Consider the following 27,513-nt stretch of genomic DNA (forward strand, 5'->3'; position numbering starts at 1 on the left):
TCATATGAAAATTTTCAGTGATTAAACTTTTCAGTTCTGAAAGAAGAAAGAAAGAATGAAAAATTTTCAATTCTTAAGTAATGTTTCTGATTTCATTTTTTGTAAGTAGAGAATCATTAATTACAGATTCTTAAAGAGATTTTTTTTTAATTTTTATTGATTTTTTTTAAATTTTAACAGACAAAAATCTGGAAATCGAAGAGATAGGGTTCAACTTAGAAAAAAAGGAATTATTTTAGGTTAACTATGACACCTGGACTCGTTGCCATTAACCCAATCATAATACGCAACTAAGATTATTCACTGAAATAAGATGACTATATTTCAAACATAGTAAAAGTAGGGTTGGCAGATTTTTTAGAAACAGAAATAAATTAATCTATTTTTAATTTTAATCAATATCAATTATTTGCCTAAAAGTAAAAAAGTGCAAGATTCTGTCTTTTAATTAAAAAATATCATATCAAATAAATAATAAAAATAAATTAAAATCAAATCAAATAATAAATTAAAATAATGTCAAATCTTTTTCCATTTACGAACGTGATGTCTAAAATTTGGATTCTTCAAGAAAATTTATGAAATCTTATCACAATTAACATGTTTTTTCACTACTAGTTAAGTCAATTATAAAATTATCTGAAGAAGAGACAAAGGTGAAATATCAACTTAAATCATCAGATAAACAACTTAAGATCAGATATACAAGGTTGGATTTTCGACTAATATGATATTTTAATTAAAATTAGCCTTTTTTTAGCAAATATTCTTCGATATTCTATCGATTGTAGTTAAAATATAGCTTTTCTTTGTTTAGGAGCAATTTTTATCTTAAATTTATTTTGATGATAAAGTCAAATTTATCCCATTCAAGAACGATAAATGGAGTTCGGACTATTTGTTCCGTTGACCAATCGCTTATCTTTTCATTCTTTCTGACTTAATTTCTTTAATTAATCAATAATATTAAACGATTGCAAAACCTCATTCCACGTCCTTAAAATGTATTAAATTATTTATTATTTATTTATTTATATACCATTAAATATATTAAATTCTTTAATTCCTTGCAGTTTTGTCATTTTTCTACTCTTCATAATAAATCTTAACTCGTTAATAATCAGGATATATATGTGTCCAACGAAATCTATTATGCTGCTTTGACTTTTAACTGTGAGAACAGATTTGTTCTTTTATATTGTTACGAAATTTCGGGGGTTCGTTTGGATAGTGGGAGTTATATGGTGTGGAGAACACTCAATCAGCAGGCGTCAGTAGAAAATAAAACAACGACGTTTATTTACACGAAGACACACAGAACAGCACAAAGACGACAACTATATACAGCACAGAAGACGATTATCTTCAGCCGAGACGTGCAGACAACAGAACACAACAGACACTAATGAGACCGTAGCTCACACCTTAATTTAGCACTCACTTGACTCCGTCGCTGCTCCGCTAATCTCTGGAAGGCCATTTCTTTATCGTCGATTCCGACTACTCTGGTCCTCGACCGCTGGGTCACGACTACTCGGCAGCGGCAGGACTGCTTCCTTTTATAGGCATCAGGAGGCGGGGCTAGAAGCCTCTCAACCAATCAGGAACGTTCGAGGCGTATCTCCGTTCCTACTGGACGGATTGGGAAAATTCTCGATGTTTCGGGTATAATCTATTTTGGCGCCAAAGTCGCCAAATTCGTCGCTAAGTTTGTCGCCAAGCTCTGGGATCTCCTATGGAACCCACTATGCTGGGAAGCCGCATCAAGGATTCGTAACAATATGTAACTGAATAAAGTTAAGCATGAACTATAATTAGTTATGTATTCGTACATTTCGCTTTTTACTTAAATTTTTTATGCTGGATGCAAAGTTCATCAAACTGAGGTCTGCAATTTTTACCATGTAAATACGTTTTATCCCAAACAGAATTCAGAAATATTCATGAAATTTTACTAAATATGATAAAGGCCTTGATGAAAGATAGATGGTAAGATTTAATTTTAGATGGAAAGAAGGTTATTAGATTGTAGTTCCATTTCGCATTTCCTTCTATTTTCACATTCTCACTTGGATGTTATTTCTATAATAATGTTTCAGCAAATTTTTTTCATTTTGAATTAGGTAATAAATTTTTTCTATTAGACAATCACTGTTTATTATAATCCAATTTTAATGATTAGTTTTAATTCCAAATATTCGTGAACATTATGTATATAGAAGATTCCACAAGGAAAAAAAGTGTGGTAGTAACTTCATAAGCCAGATAACAACCTCCGGAAAGGAGTGAACACTTGTCTTGTGACTTTGTTACTCGGCTATGAACCCTAAAGTTGCGAGTTCGAACCTCAAACTTGCACAAGGGTTAACAAGGAAGAGAATCCCACGATTAATGTCCAAGAGCATAACGTTTAATTATAAGATTGCTAAATTCATTTTTATTAATATTTTTAATGATTGTTCTAGTAAAGGTTAATGAATTAAAGCCTGCTGATTAATATATACCGTTTACAGGTTAATGTTTTCCTTCAGAATTTTTTTTTTAATTTTGTATTCCGCATTGCATTTTTTTTTCCTGTCAATGGATCACTGTTTGTTTCAGACTGATTTTAGTAATTAGTTTTGCTTTTGGTGTTTTGTTCCATTACTGGAATGGAACAAAATGTTTAATGTAACTATATTTATACATAAAGTTTGCTGCAAATAATATTTTTTTTTAATTTCTTAAACACTCTGTCAATGTATATGAAATTTTCTATTCAACTTTCAATAGTTAATCTTTGACAGTCAGATCCGAGATATTGTAAACAGAATAACAACCCTTTTAGACGGGTACATCCTCCAGTAACGTATATTAGAATTGTTATCATCTTTAAATGTGATTCTTTGTTTGGTATATATATGAGCAGGATAAATTGGAGCGAAAAATTTTCAGAAAAGCTAACTTTTTTAAATATGTTCTGGTTTTAATTAAACCTAAATTTTAAAATTTAAAAAAACACTATATATAGGGTGTCCACTCTAATAGGGACCAACAGCTAATTTCAATACCATTAGAGATAGCATGTTCTTCCAATTGGAAAATGACTTAAATGATATGGAAAGTTATAACTTTAATGACATTAAGTTACTTTAAATGACATGGAAAGTTATAACTTTAATGACATTAAGTTACTTTAAATGACATGGAAAGTTATAACTTTAATGACATTAAGTTACTTTAAATGACATGGAAAGTTATAACTTTAATGACATTAAGTTACTTTAAATGACATGGAAAGTTATAACTTTAATGACATTAAGTTACTTTAAATGTCATGGAAAGTTATAACTTTAATGACATTAAGTTACTTTAAATGTCATGGAAAGTTATAACTTTAATGACATTAAGTTACTTTAAATGACATGGAAAGTTATAACTTTAATGACATTAAGTTACTTTAAATGACATGGAAAGTTATAACTTTAATGACATTAAGTTACTTTAAATGACATGGAAAGTTATATTTTATATTGCACTATTCAATAACTGATGAAAGAAAAAGAACGTATAATGGTGAAAACATTAGGAACATTTTTGGGTGGAAATTTCACTTTTCTTCAACTAAAATTGACTAACTTGTGAAGCGTTGAATGTTATCCAATTTTTGACCATTTCAACGATTGCATTGAGAAAGATCCATCAATAATTTTGTTGTATTTACTTTTGGAAACAGTTGCCTGATTTAAAATATTGAAATGAAGTGCTTCATAACTCGGTCGGTTTTGATTGCAGATGACTAAAACTTTCTTATTTAAATATTACAGTGCAGAGAATATTTCTTAACATGATTGATGGAACCGATAAAATGTATAAACATTTAGAATTTGTGATTCGTTATAATAATTATTTATTGATTCAAATAACATAAAATACAATTCTTTATGCCATTTTAAACATCTTTTCATTTATAACTCTAAAAATTCAGCAAATTACATTAGGGCCTCACATTAGGCCGGATACTCCCGAATATGCAGCCTAATGTGGGGGAAAGGATAGGCCAGAGTTCTATGAATTCATTTCTTTGCTCAACACCAGAAGATGAAATTTTTTTATACCAAAGCTCACTGTTATATAACTTATTTTCTCCCTTCTTGTTGAATACTAAGCCCTCCATTTTTTTTATTTATAAGTTAATTCTAAAAATTCAGAAAATTACATTAGGGTCCCACATTAGGCCGGATACTCCCGAGTATTTAGCCTAATGTGGATGAAAGGATAGGCCAGGGTTCTATGAACTCATTTCTTTGCTCAACAACAGAAGACCAAATTTTTTTTATACCAACGCTCACTGTTATATTACTTATTTTCTCACTTCTTGTTGAATTCTAAGCCCTCCATTTTTTTTATTTATAAGTTAATTCTAAAAATTCATAAAATTACATTAGGGTCCCACATTAGGCCGGATACTCCCGAGTATTTAGCCTAATGTGGGGGAAAGGACAGGCCAGGGTTCTATGAACTCATTTCTTTGCTCAACAACAGAAGACCAAATTTTTTTATACCAACGCTCACTGTTATATTACATATTTTCTCCCTTCTTGTTGAATACTAAGCCCTCCATTTTTTTTTATTTATAAGTTAATTCTAAAAATTCATAAAATTACATTAGGGTCCCACATTAGGCCGGATACTCCCGAGTATTCAGCCTAATGTGGATGAAAGGATAGGCCAGGGTTCTATGAACTCATTTCTTTGCTGAACAACAGAAGACCAAATTTTTTTATACCAACGCTCACTGTTATATTACTTATTTTCTCACTTCTTGTTGAATACTAAGCCCTCCATTTTTTTTATTTATAAGTTAATTCTAAAAATTCAGAAAACTACATTAGGGTCCCACATTAGGCCGGATACTCCCGAATATGCAGCCTAATGTGGGGGAAGGATAGGCCATAGTTCTATGAACTCATTTCTTTGGCCAACACCAGAAGACCAAGTATTTTTATACCAAAGCTCACTGTTATATTACTTATTTTCTCACTTCTTGTTGAATACTAAGCCCTCCATTTTTTTATTTATAAGTTAATTCTAAAAATTCAGCAAATTACATTAGAGCCCCTCATTAGGCCGGACACTCCCGTATATGCAGCCTAATGTGGGGGAAGGATAGGCCATAGTTCTATGAACTCATTTCTTTGGCCAACACCAGAAAACCAAGTATTTTTATACCAAAGCTCACTGTTGTATTACTTATTTTCTCACTTCTTGTTGAATACTAAGCCCTCCATTTTTTTATTTATAAGTTAATTCTAAAAATTCAGCAAATTACATTAGAGCCCCTCATTAGGCCGGACACTCCCGTATATGCAGCCTAATGTGGGGGAAGGATAGGCCATAGTTCTATGAACTCATTTCTTTGGCCAACACCAGAAGACCAAGTATTTTTATACCAAAGCTTACTGTTATATTACTTATTTTCTCACTTCTTGTTGAATACTAAGCCCTCCATTTTTTTATATATAAGTTAATTCTAAAAATTCAGCAAATTACATTAGAGCCCCTCATTAGGCCGGACACTCCCGTATATGCAGCCTAATGTGGGGGAAGGATAGGCCATAGTTCTATGAACTCATTTCTTTGGCCAACACCAGAAAACCAAGTATTTTTATACCAAAGCTCACTGTTATATTACTTATTTTCTCACTTCTTGTTGAATACTAAGCCCTCCATTTTTTTATTTATAAGTTAATTCTAAAAATTCAGCAAATTACATTAGAGCCCCTCATTAGGCCGGACACTCCCGAATATGCAGCCTAATGTGGGGGAAGGATAGGCCATAGTTCTATGAACTCATTTCTTTGACCAACACCAGAAGACCAAGTATTTTTATACCAACGCTCACTGTTATATTACATATTTTCTCACTTCTTGTTGAATACTAAGCCCTCCATTTTTTTTTATTTATAAGTTAATTCTAAAAATTCAGCAAATTACATTAGAGCCCCTCATTAGGCCGGATACTCCCGAATATGCAGCCTAATGTGTGGGAAGGATAGGCCATAGTTCTATGAACTCATTTCTTTGGCCAACACCAGAAGACCAAATTTTTTTATACCAAAGCTCACTGTTATATTACTTATTTTCTCACTTCTTGTTGAATACGAAACCCTCCATTTATCTCAAGCCAAGTAGATTATGAACGCAGAATTTAGAATCAGTTTCCGGTTTTTGCTGTTACATCAGAGTCTAGTTGCTGTGTAGCTAGTAATTTTTCCTCCATGATCACTACAACTTTTTTTTTTAGTTTATCACTCATTTTAAAATCTTTACTGTGATACACTTAAAAAACATTAAGCAACTTCCGAAAATAATTTACAAATACTGTACATACTGTACAATTATAATCAGAAATAGAGGCAACAATTGAAGTCCGTTTGCCTGACGAAACAATGAACAGAACGCTGCTGTTTTCCTGTTGTGATTTGCACACGACACGTAGGAAGGTCGTATCAGACCCTCGCTTCTAATATCTTGGAATGTTGCCAATGCAACGACTTGCCTTCCTCATTTAATTAAGATAAAAGAAAACTATGCCGTATAGTGCAGAAGCCGGATAATCACAAGCCGTATACTCGGGAGTGTACTGTAGCTATTGAATGACGATTGGAACGGATGCATTGAATAATTAAAATGCTATATATGTTACCGTTAAAGTATGAAATCCGTTATTTTATAGAATACCTAGTTATTCCATGAAATAACTGATCGTGTACGTTAAAGTATAAAACTCTCTTGTATTTCATGGTTTAACTAGTTATTTCATAGAATAACGATCTGCAGCCCTTTAAAGTATAAAATAATCTGTTTAAAAGAATGCAGAGAAAATATAGTTTGCTTCAAATGTATGGAGCCTGTCCATATGTCATGTTCTGAAGATTATGTTTTTGAAGATGAAGTTGAGCAGAAAATCTGCAAATTGTGTTTTAATGAACTTAATGTTCAAAGAGAAAGAGAAAAGTCTAAAAACTGTTTAGAAATTCAAGCGAAAAAGATGAAATTAATGTCGGATAAATCTCATTCTGAAGCCTCTGTGGGGTTTACCGTCCGTATCCCTGTGCCTGAAGTTGACAGAGGAAAAGGTGATGCCAAATCTATTTTAGCTATCATCATAAAAATAACCGAAGAAGGATTTTTCCGATTGGGCACAAGAAACGGCGGCATAAAACAATTATATTCCTGATCCCAGTTCAGTGTCTGCGAACAAAATTTAATTAAAATCGAAGAAGTACCGGATGTAGAAATATCGCTGCGGTCGGTTGCTACAGCTCAAAGTTTAGGTACTGGTCAGGGATTTAAAAAATGTTCGTGTAAAACCCAGTGTGTCAACAAAAAATGTTTTTGTTTTAGGAATATGTTCTTTGTAATTCCAAGTGTCATTTTAGTAATCCTTTTTGTAACAAATGATTTTATGGTACGTTTCCATAAATACCATATATACGCTGCATAAATTAGATAAATTGCTTCTTTTTCATTTTCATTGTCTATCATTAGTTTAATTTCATTTTAGATAAATTGTTTATTTTACACTTTAACTGTCTCTCATTAGTTAATTTATAGAATACCTAGTTATTTCATAGAATAACTAGTTAAAGTGTCAAATTAATAACATATTACACACTTTAACGGACACGATCAGTTATTTCCTGGAATAACTAGGTATTTTATTAAATGACTGCATTACATACTTTAACGGTAACATATATAATAAAATAATAATCCAATTTTTTGCAAAATCGATGCAAACCTGGAACACTTTGCTCGTTTGGCTTGCCAAGGGTAGCTGTGTGATTAATTTAAGTATACAGTGCTTAGCACTTATTTAATTATGAATTTCAAAAACTCTAAGAAAATTGAAATATCTTTTGAGTAAAAATAAAAGTTATAAATCTCCTTTATTTATCATTTCATTAAAAGAAGCATTTATTAAGAAAATAACACATCAGTTGTAACCAGTTCTACTGAATACTTAACAGAAAAAACCAGTTAAGAAAAATTTTCATTAAATTAATAACTTCTCCACTCTTTGATTAAATATGCATCAGAACTTCTTTCTAACATCAACGACATCGCGTTTATTGAAATCTTCAGACTCTAAATAAAATAATTACTTCATGTTAGTTTCTTGCACTAATGCATTCTTTGTTACTCTGTAGATGGATCAGTGCCTTGAATCAAGTAGCTGCAACGGCTTCACGGGTAAGTGTGCTTTAATTTATTTAAATGGAAATCTTTTTGGAGAAATAGTTTCGGATAAAGTCAACACTCATTTGAATTATTTTTCAAAACATGCTCCCCGAAGTCGGACGGCTCGTAATCTGATTTGATTGTAAAATAAATAACTGCGCTTTAAAACTTGTGGAAACACAAAACAGATTGAAAAGTTCGTAGCTCAAGTGGTTTGATGAAAGATGCTAATTTATCAAGTTTGAGAAAGTATTTTTTATAAAAAAAAATAAGGATTTAAAAGTAGATAAATTAATGCAGTAAGACTTTTCGCAAATAAGTTACGCTTTCAAATAAAAATTTCTCAAGAAGAATTTTTATTAGACATTAGAATTTTCATTAGACATTTTATTAGAATTTTTATTAGAGACAAATATATTTCTAATTGGAAAAAAAGGATTAAAATAACATAAATAATTATATTTTATGCAGTCTCAGTCAATAATTGTAGTACTGAAAGAAATTCATAGCAAAATTAATATATTTCAAAAATGTCTGACATACTCACATAGTTAGAACAAAAAAATATTCACCACTTCTGCACCCAAATCTGACAGAATTTTGAAACTTTGATGTTGATTCTTTTAAATCAATCAAGCTACCTATTGATTGGCAGACTTCCTCGGAGCGGAAATTATATAATCTGAAACATTATATAATCTTCCTCGGGAAATGATATAATCTGAAATCGTCTTTAACTGTGGTATTAAAAGGTTTATAAAGTGTTCTGTTCTAATTTTGTTTAAAATATTAGTATTTCAAGAAAATTTTACTAAATATAATAAAAAAGCTTGAAAAACTGTATGAAAATTTGGGTATCATAATTTTTCAGGTCTGCATTTATGAACTTAAACAAGCTAAAATATAATTCTGTGTAATATAAGAGCATTTTTTTTTCAACTGAAAGTATATGTTTATCTATAATGGTTTCGAAATTCTTTTTGACCCTGATTAAAGGGAATAAGTTAATTTTTTTTTAAAAAAACTACAGGTGATAAGTATCTATTAAAAATAAAACCATGTATGCATAAACGCTCTACAAGCCAGACGGGTTTAATGTAAAACTGGGACATTTATAATTAGGTAGTTGGAAATGTGTACCTCGAAGTGAGGTTTTGAAATTATTTTTATTATCTAAAAACAAAGTTAGTTAATTGGTTAAAAACAAAACAGAATTTAAGCTAAGTTGTGTGTGTGTGTGTGTGTGTGTGTGTGTGTGTGTGTGTGTGTGTGTGTGTGTGTGTGTGTGCGTGCGTGCGTGAGTGCATGTGTGTGTGTGAATTAATTTCCTATATTTTTTTATCTTTAATTAGTCTTTGTTACTTTATTCTAAAACTTTCTCTTACTTCCCAATCCCACTCTTTTTTTTTAATTATTTCTAACACGTGTTTTAAAAAATTGCAGACTTTTTTTTCCCACTCCATGAGCGAAGATCCCTAACACTAATGCATTCCTTTCAAAGAAACCTAAGGCTTCCTTTTTAAGTCGACATGATTCAAAGAAATCCCTTTCAGAATCTTTAAGTAAAATCACTAAAGGGAAATATTTCTGTGACTTAGTTTTTGACTTCTAGGGCGTTCCATTTTCATCCCCATGCATAAATTATGTCTTCAATGGTAAAGTAAATCAAAGTTGAAATTCCCAAAGTGTCATCTTCTCAGCTACGTATCTTCCTAAATTATACTACATATATATCTTGGCGCTCTGTTGGTCGTAGTATTTGCCTTTTGGAGATCAGATTTAACTCAAATATACTTTTTTATTAAGGTAGATTGGGCCATCCAGAAAATTTAATTTCAATCAATTAAAAATTTAACGAAATTTTCACACAATAATTGAGTAGAAAATTTTATTAATTTCAGTGGGAAATAGAAACATACTTCAGAAAATATTATTGCACAAAACTATTTTTACATCATTTTGCATTTATCGTTAATAATACCAATTTAGCTGCTGTGGTATATTTCCCTTAATTTTAGCATTTTTTCTTTTAATTTGCTTTATTTTCTGCAATAGTTTTATTTTGCCATGAAATTTAAAGCGTTTTTATTGGTTCACCAAATATTTAATTGCACACTTTTCTTCGTTGTATAAGTTAATGAGATGATAAGTATGCAAGAAAGATATTGTTAATCACTTCAGCAGTTCACATGAGAAATCAGAAAATAAAAATATATTCACAAAGGAAAACAATGTGCGGTTTGAATTTAAGTTACTCTAACTCAAGTTTTTAATAGAAATGCGATGCCATGGAAACTGGTCTCCATTAAAAAGGCCCAAGCTCGCAATAATCTGGTATTTAATATCTATCACAATTTGTTGTTTAAAAATGCTTTGTTGACAAAGCATAAGAAAATTATACATAACCAGTATTCGTGGTATTTTAGCTAATCAGCAGAAACAGCTATTTATACATAATTATTTAAACTATTTATTTACCTCCTTTAGTCAATATTAAGTAAATAATAAATAAATGCTTCCTCTAATTAACTTTTAACTTTTATAAATTTAACTTTTTATAAATAGCATTACATAAATAAGAATATAGCTGAGAAATAATGAAATTAATTTGAAATTTGACATCAAAATGAATATCAATTTATCCAATTTAAACTTCTTTCATCTCGAGATTGTTCGCAAATATATTAACCTAAAAAATATAAAGATTTTTCTTCATTAAAATAATGGTTTGTTTGAAGATGATTCGTTAGCAGAAAACTGTTATTTATTTTAGATATATTTCTAAATGGTATTTTGGAATTATCCCTTCGAGTTGTCACATGACCCCCGAGAGATGTCACGGTTGCCAAAGCTCGCGAAATGCGCCAATCTTTTGGCACCATCATAATGAAAAGCAATTTGCGGTTATTGGCGCAAAGACACCTTTTGGCGGTAATATCGGGTTTGGCGAAAATGATCGACGAGATAATCCCAAAGTATCATCTAAATGTATTAAATAAATTAATTTTTATTAGAAACTGTTATTTTTAGACGAATTAAAGTAAATTAAAGAATTTAAATCAGAGATTTTAAATTGTTACCTTTCATGGCCTTTTTCTGGGTAGGGGAGAGGGGTACAAATCACAAAAAATCTCTTTCACAAGTACAAAATTGGTAAATAACTAAATAAAAAAGTTTTAAATTATCATAACTAAAAGAATATTTATTTGAAAAGTTTAAAAGATTTTTTTTAATAAAAATAGGGCTTCTTAATTACTTTTGCTTAAAAATGTTGAAGAAATTCATAAAAGATCATGTGAAATTTTTCGCATCCATAGTATTTTCCATTGCGAACTCAACATCTATCCACATAAGAAGCATTGATATAAAGGATTTTGCATATAATAAATACACATCATTTTTCAGTTGTTTTTTTTTTATCTTAACAGATTCTGAATTAGCTAATTTCCTTAAAATGTTTTGGTGTTGTTCTGATAATGCAGTTAATCTTTCTCCCTTCATTTAATTCGATTAAACAAAAAAAGTGTTAACTTAAAAAAAGTCATTCAATTTCTTATATCAAACTTAAAATAATTATCTATTGTATGATGCTTTAAAAAATGTCTTAAATTAAACTTTTTTCCTTGTTCCATTACCTGTAAAAATATCATCAGAGCTACAAAAAATTAATTAAGAAAGTTTTGGTTCAAAAGATGATCTAAAAATAAGTTTCCACAAGTGACAAAATAGGAAGCAAAAAAAAGGGTTTAATTCATAAATTCTTTTTATGCTTAGTAAGCTTTTATATTCTTAAATCTTTGAAATAAAAGTCAGCATTATGAATGCATTGGTACTCACGTTTTTTCCACTTTTTATCCCTTTCAAAGTATGTGAAAAAGATTTACTAAATAAAAGGTAGTGGTAAATCTTTCAAAAGATTTTAAAAATTCTTTCTTCTAGTTTCGTTTGAGATTAAAAATTTAAAAAAAAATCTTTGGTATTCATTATTTTGGTCAATAATAGTAAAAAAAAATAATTATTAAATACCGCATCAGAATATTTTTAATTTCATATTACAATAAATTCTTTAGTAATTATTATTTTAATGAACGTCTATACAAAGGACACCTTTTCTCTTTTCTTTTATGTCTGAAATATGGTAAAATTGAAAAACTGAAGGTTTTTCATCAGTTGCCTCAAACTACACGGAAAGAAAACTGGTGGTTTATTGCTTTTTAGGCATCAATTTTTCGCTTTCAGGGTTATTAGAATATGGCACAGACATTTGGATAAAAATGTCACATTTGGTGACTTATCACCAACAAAAGGTGCAACTTGGCGCGAATGTCCGCCATTTACCCGATTCTCCTGTCTGGCCAATAAAAGGCAGGGTTGTAAAAAGTTATCGTCCATATCGATATATATATATATATATATAATATTAATTTTCTATTTTTCTAGCTGGCAAAAAAAGTTTTGGTGCTGCAATGATTTTGGAATGGGAAAGAAAAAAAAAACATAGTTTTCTAAATATCGACGCATGCGCAATCTGATAGTCACGTGATGCTTTAAAACCTGTTTAAACTGGTTCTTCGCGAAAAAATATTCTGATCTCAAGAAAAAAATTTTAGAACTCGATTGATTTTGAGATGGTCAAAAATCATCGCTTTTCTGAATGTTGGTGATTGTGAAATATGAGTCATGTGAGAACACGACATGTTTTTCTATCGTATTGAAACCACATGACTTAAAATAATAATGTTCGCACATGATAACTTAAAATTCTGAAGCAGATTTCATTTCTTCGATCAACTTTTTGATGGCTGCCTCGGATCCAGAACAAAATGGTGCGCAAACATATGGTCTTTTATGATGCATCATATCACATATCGTTAGCTTGCAAACTAGAGAAAATAAACAGAGTAAACGGTGATCTTGTACGTTCTTACTTTGCTTAATAGTATTATTTAACTTTTTTGCTGTGTGGAGGAAAATGGCTGGCCATTGTGATGAAAAATAAATGTCAAATTCTGCTTGGTAACCTAAATTCTGTTCTAAAATGCTTAAATGAAAAATTATGAGGATTCGTACATTATCAATGCTGAAAGAAAATGTGGAACTCTGTTTAGTTGACCTCAGTTCTGCTGTTAAGGTTTAAATAACAAGTAACAGGAACTGATGAAATCCGACAAAATCCATGAGGGAAATGTTTTCGTCTTTCTAATGACCTTTCTAACGATCAGATTAGTTCGTGACTCGAAAATTACCCTTTTCCAAATTATCCTGCGTCATGGCTTATTTCAAGCTGCATGTTAAATACAATGGCGTAACGACCGGAAGCAAGATTTTAAATAAATGCACCAAATGTCAGTTTTAGGAATCAGAATAGATACAAAATATCAGCGTGTTTTATGTTATTTTTGAAACAAATATAATAAGGGAAAGAAAAACAAAAATCTTCGTATAGCTGGCGCCATTTATACTGATAATGATAGAAAGTGGATAAAACTTATCGTGAATCAAACTGATCGTTTACTATCGCTAAACCACTGATTAAACAGGGCCTCTCAAACTTTTTATAGAGCCTCTTTTGGTGGAAGAAGATTCATATTTCCATTGTTGGCGGATAAATTTTGCCGTGGCCCGAAAGCTGGAAAAAGATTAAGAACATAAAATATTTCTTCATTATAACTATTAGAAAATTCGATTAATAATTATTATTTAGGAGATTCCAAAGAAATGCCTTGATTTAAAATAATTTCCTTAACTATTTTCGGTTATAAATGCTGAAGACAAAACAATAATTTCGCCAGGATTTCGCGACCCTAATATCTTTTTGATGGCTCCAAATGTGATCATAACCAAAGCTTTAAATATTATTACATTCATTTTTTTCTTTATGTATAGTTAATAACCTTTCGGACCAGTTATTTTGTTCGAAGTATTAATTGCTTTAATTTAATTTAAATCTCTTATTGCATATTTATGATTCTCAATGAAAATCGAATCTCATGATATCAAAGTTCCATTAAGTGTTTTGATTATCTATTTCAAATTGCATGTTGTCTTTTGAAGTAATGTAATTTCCCTTTCTGATTCATGAACTAAACTACTGGGCTAATGCCAGAATCTTCCTCCCCTACCTCCCAGCAACAACAACAAAAAAAAGCAAACAATTAAATATTTGACAGAACATTGAAAATGTGTGAATTTTATTACAACAATGAAATTTATAACTGAAAATCAAGCAAAAAAAATTAACTAATTACAAGACAATGAATTTTTTATTATTAAAAAGAGAATTTTTAAATTTTAAAGTGATGCAAAAATCAAATTTGTGCTATAATATTTCCTGAAAACATCATGTTCTCTCCTAATTTTTAATCAATTAAAATTTTAAAAATCTCTTTATGGGGCACATTCTGATCTTTTAAATTATATTTGTGCTAAATTTGATAATTCTAGTCTAATAACTATCCTACCGAGTGCCAACATACGCACACTTACAAACAAATCCTTTAATAATTATTAACCACCACAAAGCAGCTTATCTATACTTATAATAAAGCTCAATGTGTGTGTGTGTGTGTGTGTGTGTGTGTGTGTGTGTGTGTGTGTGTGTGTGTGTGTGTGTGTGTGTGTGTGTGTGTGTGTGTTGGCGCTCTACAGGCCAGACCGTTTGACATACAGCTACCAAATTTGGTACATGTATACCTTGGAGGTTGGGAATGTGCACCTGGGGTTTCTTTTTTCGAATTTTTAATTAGAATTTTAATTATTAATTAAAAACTAACTTTCCCGCCAAAAAAATCTTTCATTTTCCCCACCGCCAACTTTTCCGCCAAAAAAATCTTCCATTATCCCCAGCGCCAAACGAGAAAGGCTTCAGTTTTTTTTTCTCCCAACAGTAATGAGGCTAGGGTTAAAATTTTTCGGCGGATTATTTCAATCGGTTCTGTTTATTTTCTTAATGTTTGATGCATTTAAAATGAAACATTGTTAATGAATCAATCTTTCAGATTCATTTTGGAGTACTTTTGAATTAAAATAAAACAGAATAAAGGAAATTAAAAATTTCTAATCCGCATAGCGTTACCCCAACTGGCGTAGAAAAAATCACGTATTTGCGTTACGTAACCGGCGAAGAAAATTCACGCATGCGCATTCTGTTCTGATTGTTGCCATGACAACGTTATCAATGGATGATTTAAATTATTTTTGGGTTAGTTGCATGCTTTTGTAAGTAAATTGTAATTATGTTAGTTATATTTTTTTTTGTATATGCTTATAGTTTTAAGTACATCGTTTTTTAAGTAGTTTTTTTAAAACCTGTTTTCAACCGTTTATTTTAAACGATTCGTTTTATTTTCTTAGTGTTTGATGCATTTAAATTTAAACATTGTTAATTAATCGATCTGCTCATAATGAATCTAAGAAAATTTTGTTGACCAACTCTTGAGATATTACATAAATTTAAAAAGATATTCTTTAGTGCCCATAAAGTTTAAACGCTGAGTGACTCTATTTTCAGTAATCAGATTATAAAAAAATGCTATGTTTCAGTAAAAAATATTATTATATTAATTGAAGATAAATTCTTTCCACTTTAATTTAAAGCATAAATTCTACCGTTTTCAACCGTTTATTTTAAACGATTCGTTTTATTTTCTTAGTGTTTGATGCATTTAAATTTAAACATTGTTAATTAATCGATCTGCTCATAATGAATCTAAGAAAATTTTGTTGACCAACTCTTGAGATATTACATAAATTTAAAAAAGATATTCTTTAGTGCCCATAAAGTTTAAACGCTGAGTGACTCTATTTTCAGTAATCAGATTATAAAAAAATGCATTGTTTCAGTAAAAAATATTATTATATTAATTGAAGATAAATTCTTTCCACTTTAATTTAAAGCATAAATTCTACCGTTTTCAACCGTTTATTTTAAACGATTCGTTTTATTTTCTTAGTGTTTGATGCATTTAAATTTAAACATTGTTAATTAATCGATCTGCTCATAATGAATCTAAGAAAATTTTGTTGACCAACTCTTGAGATATTAAATAAATTAAAAAAAGATATTCTTTAGTGCCCATAAAGTTTAAACGCTGAGTGACTCTATTTTCAGTAATCAGATTATAAAAAAATGCTTTGTTTCAGTAAAAAATATTATTATATTAATTGAAGATAAATTCTTTCCACTTTAATTTAAAGCATAAATTCTACCGTTTTCAACCGTTTATTTTAAACGATTCGTTTTATTTTCTTAGTGTTTGATGCATTTAAATTTAAACATTGTTAATTAATCGATCTGCTCATAATGAATCTAAGAAAATTTTATTGACCAACTCTTGAGATATTACATAAATTTAAAAAAGATATTCTTTAGTGCCCATAAAGTTTAAACGCTGAGTGACTCTATTTTCAGTAATCAGATTATAAAAAAATGCTTTGTTTCAGTAAAAAATATTATTATATTAATTGAAGATAAATTCTTTCCACTTTAATTTAAAGCATAAATTCTACCGTTTTCAACCGTTTATTTTAAACGATTCGTTTTATTTTCTTAGTGTTTGATGCATTTAAATTTAAACATTGTTAATTAATCGATCTGCTCATAATGAATCTAAGAAAATTTTGTTGACCAACTCTTGAGATATTACATAAATTTAAAAAGATATTCTTTAGTGCCCATAAAGTTTAAACGCTGAGTGACTCTATTATCAGTAATCAGATTATAAAAAAATGCTTTGTTTCAGTAAAAAATATTATTATATTAATTGAAGATAAATTCTTTCCACTTTAATTTAAAGCATAAATTCTACCGTTTTCAACCGTTTATTTTAAACGATTCGTTTTATTTTCTTAGTGTTTGATGCATTTAAATTTAAACATTGTTAATTAATCGATCTGCTCATAATGAATCTAAGAAAATTTTGTTGACCAACTCTTGAGATATTACATAAATTAAAAGAAGATATTCTTTAGTGCCCATAAAGTTTAAACGCTGAGTGACTCTATTTTCAGTAATCAGATTATAAAAAAATGCTTTGTTTCAGTAAAAAATATTATTATATTAATTGAAGATAAATTCTTTCCACTTTAATTTAAAGCATAAATTCTACCGTTTTCAACCGTTTATTTTAAACGATTCGTTTTATTTTCTTAGTGTTTGATGCATTTAAATTTAAACATTGTTAATTAATCGATCTGCTCATAATGAATCTAAGAAAATTTTGTTGACCAACTCTTGAGATATTACATAAATTAAAAAAAGATATTCTTTAGTGCCCATAAAGTTTAAACGCTGAGTGACTCTATTTTCAGTAATCAGATTATAAAAAAATGCTTTGCTTCAGTAAAAAATATTATTATATTAATTGAAGATAAATTCTTTCCACTTTAATTTAAAGCATAAATTCTACCGTTTTCAACCGTTTATTTTAAACGATTCGTTTTATTTTCTTAGTGTTTGATGCATTTAAATTTAAACATTGTTAATTAATCGATCTGCTCATAATGAATCTAAGAAAATTTTGTTGACCAACTCTTGAGATATTACATAAATTTAAAAAGATATTCTTTAGTGCCCATAAAGTTTAAACGCTGAGTGACTCTATTTTCAGTAATCAGATTATAAAAAAATGCTTTGTTTCAGTAAAAAATATTATTATATTAATTGAAGATAAATTCTTTCCACTTTAATTTAAAGCATAAATTCTACCGTTTTCAACCGTTTATTTTAAACGATTCGTTTTATTTTCTTAGTGTTTGATGCATTTAAATTTAAACATTGTTAATTAATCGATCTGCTCATAATGAATCTAAGAAAATTTTGTTGACCAACTCTTGAGATATTACATAAATTTAAAAAAGATATTCTTTAGTGCAAATAAAGTTTAAACGCTGAGTGACTCTATTTTCAGTAATCAGATTATAAAAAAATGCTTTGTTTCAGTAAAAAATATTATTATATTAATTGAAGATAAATTCTTTCCACTTTAATTTAAAGCATAAATTCTACCGTTTTCAACCGTTTATTTTAAACGATTCGTTTTATTTTCTTAGTGTTTGATGCATTTAAATTTAAACATTGTTAATTAATCGATCTGCTCATAATGAATCTAAGAAAATTTTGTTGACCAACTCTTGAGATATTACATAAATTAAAAAAAGATATTCTTTAGTGCCCATAAAGTTTAAACGCTGAGTGACTCTATTTTCAGTAATCAGATTATAAAAAAATGCTTTGTTTCAGTAAAAAATATTATTATATTAATTGAAGATAAATTCTTTCCACTTTAATTTAAAGCATAAATTCTACCGTTTTCAACCGTTTATTTTAAACGATTCGTTTTATTTTCTTAGTGTTTGATGCATTTAAATTTAAACATTGTTAATTAATCGATCTGCTCATAATGAATCTAAGAAAATTTTGTTGACCAACTCTTGAGATATTACATAAATTTAAAAAGATATTCTTTAGTGTCCATAAAGTTTAAATGCTGAGTTACTCTATTTTCAGTAATCAGATTATAAAAAAATGCTTTGTTTCAGTAAAAAATATTATTATATTAATTGAAGATAAATTCTTTCCACTTTAATTTAAAGCATAAATTCTACCGTTTTCAACCGTTTATTTTAAACGATTCGTTTTATTTTCTTAGTGTTTGATGCATTTAAATTTAAACATTGTTAATTAATCGATCTGCTCATAATGAATCTAAGAAAATTTTGTTGACCAACTCTTGAGATATTACATAAATTTAAAAAGATATTCTTTAGTGTCCATAAAGTTTAAACGCTGAGTGACTCTATTTTCAGTAATCAGATTATAAAAAAATGCTTTGTTTCAGTAAAAAATATTATTATATTAATTGAAGATAAATTCTTTCCACTTTAATTTAAAGCATAAATTCTACCGTTTTCAACCGTTTATTTTAAACGATTCGTTTTATTTTCTTAGTGTTTGATGCATTTAAATTTAAACATTGTTAATTAATCGATCTGCTCATAATGAATCTAAGAAAATTTTGTTGACCAACTCTTGAGATATTACATAAATTAAAAAAAGATATTCTTTAGTGCCCATAAAGTTTAAACGCTGAGTGACTCTATTTTCAGTAATCAGATTATAAAAAAATGCTTTGTTTCAGTAAAAAATATTATTATATTAATTGAAGATAAATTCTTTCCACTTTAATTTAAAGCATAAATTCTACCGTTTTCAACCGTTTATTTTAAACGATTCGTTTTATTTTCTTAGTGTTTGATGCATTTAAATTTAAACATTGTTAATGAATCGATCTGCTCATAATGAATCTAAGAAAATTTTGTTGACCAACTCTTGAGATATTATATAAATTTAAAAAGATATTCTTTAGTGTCCATAAAGTTTAAATGCTGAGTGACTCTATTTTCAGTAATCAGATTATAAAAAAATGCTTTGTTTCAGTAAAAAATATTATTATATTAATTGAAGATAAATTCTTTCCACTTTAATTTAAAGCATAAATTCTACGGGTGCTAACAGAAAATGAGAGAGATACATATTACGTTATGACTGAAGGCATTTATAATATTATGAATGAATTATATGATAATCAAAATTTGAAGTTTTAAAATATTTTGATGAAGAAGCTTTTAAAGTAGAAATTGCATAAAATATTTAATTATTAAAATTTTAACGAACATTAAGATTGGCGAACCGGCTGGTCGCCAAAGGCGGCTAGTTATATCATAAAGATAGTTTAATCGAAAAACCCTATTATCAAAACTTCTGTACTATTAATCATAACTATCAAAAATTCTGTACGATATCCAGCTATAATTTGCACGACTATTGCATGTTTAATGATAAACTTCAATCCAAAATAACTCCTCGGAATCTAATCCAGAGTTTCTTTGACACCTTCCTTATTAATGTATCAATATTTCATTGGCTGATCTATTATCACAAAGCCCATTGTTTAGGGTCATTTAAGGTTACTTATTAGTGAGATTTTACATAAACTTTATTTTCTCGAAATTGCACTCCAGATAAATATAAACAGTCCATTTTCACTACTATGTGATGTCATTTATGGTGCTACATGAAAGATCTTTGTCTTTTTCATTTAAGGCTGTTGCGGTGAATAGCTTATAAACCAGTTAACAGCTACGCTACCCGGACAATTGCTTTTGTATCGTGGTCATTTTACTGAACTGTGAACCACAAGGTCCCAGGTTCTATCCTCGCACATCCCAATACGCACATTGGTGACCTTCAACCTTCGTACAGCTGTTGTGGCGCCATCTACCCACAGCAAACCAAAGTCGTCAGACTCACTTGACGCAGCAACAGCAACCACTCACCCACACACGCTCGCCATAACTCTTGGCGCTACTCAAATGGGTACAGGAGCATTAGAATCAACAACTAATACATATTCACTCAACAGCCATATCGTTCGTCTCACCTCCGACTCACTGGCGGGAGACTCTGTGGTGAACAGCTTATAAGTCAGTTAACAGCTACGCTACCCGGGCAATTGCTTTTGTATCGTGGTTATGTTACTGGGCTGCGAACCACAAGGTCCCAGGTTCTATCTTCGCACATTCCAATACGCCACACTGTTGTCCATTTGGCAAAAGAGTCGAGAAAAAGTAAAAAGATAGATTTTCATATTTCGATTTTGAAATTTGAATATATCCCTACTCACACAAAAGGTGTAAAACTCTGGGTACCAATCCTAATTTTGTAAATATTGCACACCATGCATGTTTGCTGTAGTACACAATTTCATCTTTCTGGCAAAATCATTCTTTTTACTTTCACATATACAATATATGGAGAGGAAAAATATTGTAACCGTCGCAAAAAAAAAAAAAAAATCAAGGTTTTAATGAATCTTATGAATCTCAAAGTCACCCCGAGGTCGATAAACAAAGTTCTGGAATAGCGACTTTCACTCTGTGAATATGTTAACTCAAAGAGACTTTGAGTTACACAGTGAAAAATTAATGTACAGACTTAGCAACAAATTTAAAGATTTCTATCAAGTTTTGGACGAAATCTATGCACAGGAAGTTTATTTTGAGGGGAAACGAACTCGGAAATTACAGAACGCAATTAACAGTACAGATTTAAATCTAAAATATATATTCATATCAAATATTAAATCATATCCATCGAGGGGTTGATCGTCTGTTGGACATTTCTTTCCTGGGCAAGTAAATGCAATAATTTAGATGAATGGCATTTAATACACAGTTTTACATCTAAATTATAGATTCACATACATTTTGACCAAGGGGATGATCATCTGTCCGTCTGTACTTTCGCGTACATATGAACGCAATAGCTCAAAAACGGAACGTCTTAAAGGAAATGTGATATGCGATTTTTTTAAATTGCAGTTTTGTGTCAAATTTTGTTTTTAAGCAGTCGAAAAAACAAGACACCCAAATTCATTCTTGATTTGTTTCCTACTCTAAAAAGCACAAAGCGTGCATGTACAAGACTCAAAAGCCCATAATTTTTATGCGGTGATAAAGGGTTAACATTTTTTTTAAGGAGTGTGTTAAAAAGATTCATTTATGCTAGTTATGTTTGTTTGGTTGTTTTTAATAAATATTTCGTTTTTCTATATATTTCTATCGGTAATACAAATGTAGTTATTGTGTTGAATATCATTGGGTGGATATTTTTTTGTTAAAAAACCTTAGTTAATTAGATATTTTTTAACGAAGTTTAAGAACTTTATTTCAAATGTTATTGAAAACTTGAAATTTTTTCGTTGCATTAGCATTTTCTAGATTAAAAATAATTTAAATTGTATTGATATTTATTTACATTTTATTAAATTATTTTATCTAATAATTTTTTTGAAATGGCATTTTATTTTTATAATTTAATTAATTAATATGCACAAAAATGTATGTATTAGAAAAACTTTTATATTTTAAAAGACACATTAAGACCCAAGGAAATTTTATAAATTCGTCTATTATCTATTCAGTAGCTTAACTTTATATAGAAAACAAAAAAATTGATGTTATAGTTTTATTTGTAGAGATTTAAATGACAAGTGCAATTACTTTTGTCATTAGCATTATATGAACTGACTCATAATGATATCTATTCACAGGTGGACCCATATGTGGACGAGAGCCTACGCAACGCCCAACTTCCTTCAATATCGATACCGAATGTTGACTGCGAGGGTCCCCTCAGCAAGTACAGCAATCGTTGGAAGACCTGGCGCAGGCGCTACTTCCTCTTGAAGGATGCTTCCCTTTACTTCTACACCGACCGCAACGCCAAAGTTGCCTTAGGTGGGTATAAGGTGGATGCATTTATTATTCTTTTTCCTTAAGTTATCTATTTTCCTTTTTACAATCCAATGATGGTTCATCTTTTAGACGTACACGTTTTATTGTTCCCGTTACAAGGCATCGAAGGTTCTAGAAGGATATCCTATCTTCGCTCTTAATCGATATATCACCAAAATTCTAATAATTTCCTTTTTGTTGCCAAAGACTAATATACCCTTAGAATAATCTCAAAATTTCATTCCCGTAGCATTTATCAACTTTTTAATAATAAGATTTCAATAACAAATATTCAATTAGATTTTTTAAGTTTTTTTTATTATTTAAATCACTTAATTGTAGTTAAGTTTGAAAACTTATTAAAGTCTAAAGAACACATAACACTATTCCTTATTTATTACTGGGCCATGGTGGATTTGTAGTACGGTTTTAGCGTTTGGGATCAGGTGATTCCAGGTTCAAACCTCAGAACCACCGAAGAATAGCCTTGTAAATTAGTCTACACGCAAAATCCATTGGGATCAAATATTCCCTGAATTTTTTATTCCAGGTTTGAAGAATATTGATCTAATTTTCATATTAAATTAATGAAAAATTGGTATATGAGAAAAACAGATCCCAGAAAAGCAGTGTTGTATACTTCAAAGTAGCAAAGTATGCCTGGATCTCTGAAATTTGGAGTCTAAGTTATAAAAGTTTCTTTTTTATGCAGGTTTATTTACTTTACAGCTTCATTATCATTATTTTCGATGCTCTTGTAAAAGCGATTTGCTGGTAAAAAGCTCGTAAAAAGCTAGAAAACAGATGGAAACGACATTTCTGACTTTTTATTAGAAAGTTAAAAGTTTATGCCTAACTAAAGGAAATAAAATATGACACTCTACCATATTTCTTTGTCCTGTTTTTTGATTCCCTTTTTGTAACAAACTCTCGGATTTTTTTTTTCAGGTCTGTTTCAGTTGCATGGTTACAAGGTCCAAAGTAGCAGTTGTCACGGACAAAAGAATGCATTTGAAGCCGTGCCACCAGAGCCCAGATACAAATATCTTTACTTCCTAGCAGACACTGAAAACGAGAAGAAAAGGTGAAACTTATTCTTCGAAAATAAATTAATTTTACTTTGTTTCTCTTTTTATTACAAACTTAATAGGATTTGCATTCAGTAACTGTTCCTATTGAAAGAAAAATTTTCTTCTTTTATTTTGTCAGTAAATAAAGGAGAAATAATACTAAATCTCTTTTGTTTCATTTATTTTAAACAAATTTTTTTCTATAATTTGAGTACTTTGTAAAGATGGAATATTGTTGCCGAATTTGCACTCCTTTACATGCTAGAAGAATGAAATTTTGCAGACTTTATTCTTGATTAAAATGCCATATTATTTTAAGAGCTTGGTTAGCAGTTAATTATTAATAAAATTAAACTGTGTTTCTTTATCAGTTATACCATCAGGTAATGAATTTAGAAAACTGTAGATCTTAAGATTATAAAATAGAAAAAAATTAAATTAAGCATAAAAAAACATATAATTAAATGCTAAAATGCATACATAGTAATGTTTGACTGACTTTATGTCTCTTTAGAATTGACTCTATAAAAATTAATGCTATTCGAATTAGTTAGTCTCTGTTGCTTGCTTTCATTTTTCTGTCATATTTCTAAAGATTGAATTTCAGTATTTATTTCTCTCTCATTCCTGATATAATAGAGTTCTATGATTATACAATTTTATGTTTCCAATACAGTACAATAATTTAAGCTTTTTAAAATTTATCAGTTAATCGATTATTTTAATTAAATTTTCATTCCATATCAGTGGCACCATCTATTGATAAATCAGAGAAAAATTTATTGCAAGATTTTTTAACATTTATAAAAATTGTATCTTAAAGGAAGGAAATAATAAAAATTAAGAAATTTTATTATACAGTAGATAATTTTTTTTTAAATACAAAGATCAAAACACAATTTATAAAGGCATGGACATAATACTATATGAAAATTGGGCCATAATAAATATTATATAGAAAAGGTTTCCTAAATCATTAAAATTTTAAAATTATATTATAAATGTAATTACATATAATGTTTCAGTTTACTTAGAGTATTGCTGTCTGCGCTTCACATTTTTGAAAATTTTTTACAATCTCATATATTTTTAATATTTTTTTAACGCAGCAAGAGACGTAATTTCAAATCATACTTTTTTTCAATTTCAGTCTTTATCAACGCCAAATTCAATTCAATTCTCAATTTTAAAATTCTAATTATTATTTTATTATTTTCCAGGTGGTTATCAGCGTTAGATTATTCAATAGACAGATGGATCAAAATTGGATAACGACAAAGACTTTAGCTTCTAAAGAATAATCTCCAGTAACTTGATATTCAATAATAAAAAATCTGTGGTCCAATTAATATGCTCAGAACTTGAGGAAAACGGCGGACACTGCGCAGATGTTCGCTGTAAATTCAACATTATATTGATGAGTGGCATTTTAAATAAGTGTTAAAAGAACTCAGAGTGATAAAAAAAATTGTTGGAATCTTTATGTATATTGCATAATGTAGAGTAATTTATAAGTTTGATGGAGCTATGTTTGGAGTATGATATGTTATTAATGTATATGTATACAGATATCTATATATATATATACATGTATGTGCATTTTCTCAGCTGTAATTGGAACTGTATGTTATTCTTGATGGCTTAGGATTTATTTAAAATAACGCCCTTATATGAATGTTACTGAGGATTTCAAGCATAAGTACAAGCAGTACTTTATGGAATAATGTGCAGTATCAAAAAAAAAAAATGGATAACTGCGCTGACCAATCATATAAGCGCTTGAAATACCGTATCAAGAAATCGTTTGGCTCTTTTTCTTTTCTGCGTACGCGAACGTGGAAAGAAAAATGAAAGAATAAAAAATAATTCTTTTACGCTGGAATTAATTCTGATATGAATCAGAACAACTTGATTTAAAATATTTGGCAGAATTTTGGCTTAATTTTGATAAACATCTGTATGGTTCTTAAGAAATGGCGTTGAATTTCGCACGACTCTAATGAGAATGGATTCACCAATGGTATGGTGTGGTTTCATTCTCAAAATAAGCCCAAAGCGAATAACAACTTATCGTCAATGTAACTGCGCATGCGTTAACGTTGTCCAGTGAGTGCTGTGTAATGCCTCTGAAGACGATGAATTTAGTTTCCGAATTCTAAATGAAGGTGAAAATTCGTGGATACAACACCACTTTTCCTTTATTTTTTTTAATTTAATTCATCAACTAGACCGCAAATGAAAGGTGGCCAGATTGTAATTTCAATGAAATAATTGTTTTGTTTTGTTTTTACTTTAGTCGGATTCCTTTGTATAATCAAAATAACATACACACTGCCTTTTCAAAAAAAAAATGGACATTCATATGATCTTATGTGGGGAAAAAAATAGCTCTTGTATGAAAATACATCATAAAGTCGAGTGTGTATTGTATACATCTATTTGTAAACAAATGTATTTTCATGCATTTTATTCCAGTTATAATTATTGGACAAAATTTGAAAGATTATGGCAGTTTCAAACTAAGAATTTCATACCTAAGAGAAAGTATTAAAGAATGTGTAACATATTTATCTACAGTATTACAAATTTCAGAGCTTCTAAAAAAATAAATTATCAAGAAATAATATCCAATGAGCAGTTTGTGTAGATTAGATTATATTTAAATTTGGGGTTTTAGATATAGTTTATAATATCCCAAAAAAGTACAATATTTACAGAAAATATCATTAGAGAAACCAGAGTATCATGCGAAAATTAGATTTGTTCAATAAAGGCCTTTTAAATAAAAAACAACCCCAGATTCGAATTTTCTTTTCTTTTCTTTTCTTTTTTATAACATATGTTTAGACGAACTTTAGAAATTTAAATTTATATAAATTATTTTAAACCAAGTGATGTCATCAGTATTTTTAATGGGATAATCAGTGGAAATGAGGAAAATTACGTCAAAAAAAAACAGAAGATTACTGAATATGCAAATTAGTATTAAATCGAATTATCAATTTTTAAAACTTGCTCCTTATTATACGCATGAAAATGAAAAGATAATGACTGAAAAGAATTTTCAGCATAAAATAATGAGTAAATTCTGAGGATTATTTTGTATTAGTTGATACAATTTTCAATTTTAGAAATGAAATAATTCTTTTAATGAAAGCAAAATCTTAAAAGTTTTCCATTATAACACAAAGAAGAAATTTTTCTCGTTTATTATTCATTTATTGCATTATGTATTTACTTAAAACTATACAACGGAATTGTTTTTTCTTTATTATTGAAGTTGTATTTTTAATGGAACCTAATATGTAAAATATATAAAATTTTAAAAAATTTATTTTGAATTTAAAATTTAATAAAAATTATAAAGCGTAAGTGTATAGAAATTATAAAGCTATATTGTAATTAAAAATTATGAAGTTTTAACTTTTATTAATAATAAAACAAATTCCTTAATAAGCTCCTAATTAAATTATTTTAATAACAAAGAGAATTTATTAATTATTAAATTATTCAAAATTTGTTTTAAAAAGAAAAAGCATAACTTATGCAAATAAACATTGACGTATGTTATAGGGTTAGATTCCTTTTTATTTCTCTTATCAAACCTCTTATTCACAAAATATTTTTTACTATAGCTAATTTTTTTTTCAATTTAATCATTTCATTTGTTTTACAAATAAGAAAAAAAATGAATTAAATTTCTAATTCTTAAAAGAAAAATACTTTTTTTCGTCCCGTTTTATTTATTCTGATTATTACTTATAAATAACGGTATACTATCAAGAGTTTTCATTTCTTACAATAACTAGATTTTTTTCTTTAGTAAAATTCAGTAAATAAATATAGTCACTTAAACGTAAAGTGAAGTATTTTTTTAATACTTATTCGAAGAATTGGAAATATGCTGTATAATACCAATTCT

At 29.0% G+C, this 27,513-nt stretch overlaps 1 protein-coding gene across 1 annotated transcript in view; it reads left to right on the forward strand.

Moving 5' to 3' along the window:
- LOC129971726 (uncharacterized) overlaps positions 1-26,678 on the forward strand; it is a 109,103-nt gene extending 82,425 nt beyond the window's left edge. Inside the window, exons 19-22 of the mRNA XM_056085703.1 lie at positions 8,196-8,238; positions 22,338-22,524; positions 23,470-23,605; positions 24,812-26,678. Coding sequence (XP_055941678.1) covers positions 8,196-8,238; positions 22,338-22,524; positions 23,470-23,605; positions 24,812-24,863 — 418 coding nt within the window. The 3' untranslated portion in view covers positions 24,864-26,678. The remainder of the gene's footprint in view (positions 1-8,195; positions 8,239-22,337; positions 22,525-23,469; positions 23,606-24,811) is intronic.
- The last annotated feature ends 835 nt before the right edge of the window (positions 26,679-27,513 follow it).

Source organism: Argiope bruennichi, chromosome 6 (genome assembly GCF_947563725.1).
Source record: "Argiope bruennichi chromosome 6, qqArgBrue1.1, whole genome shotgun sequence".
NCBI classification, from domain to species: domain Eukaryota; kingdom Metazoa; phylum Arthropoda; class Arachnida; order Araneae; family Araneidae; genus Argiope; species Argiope bruennichi.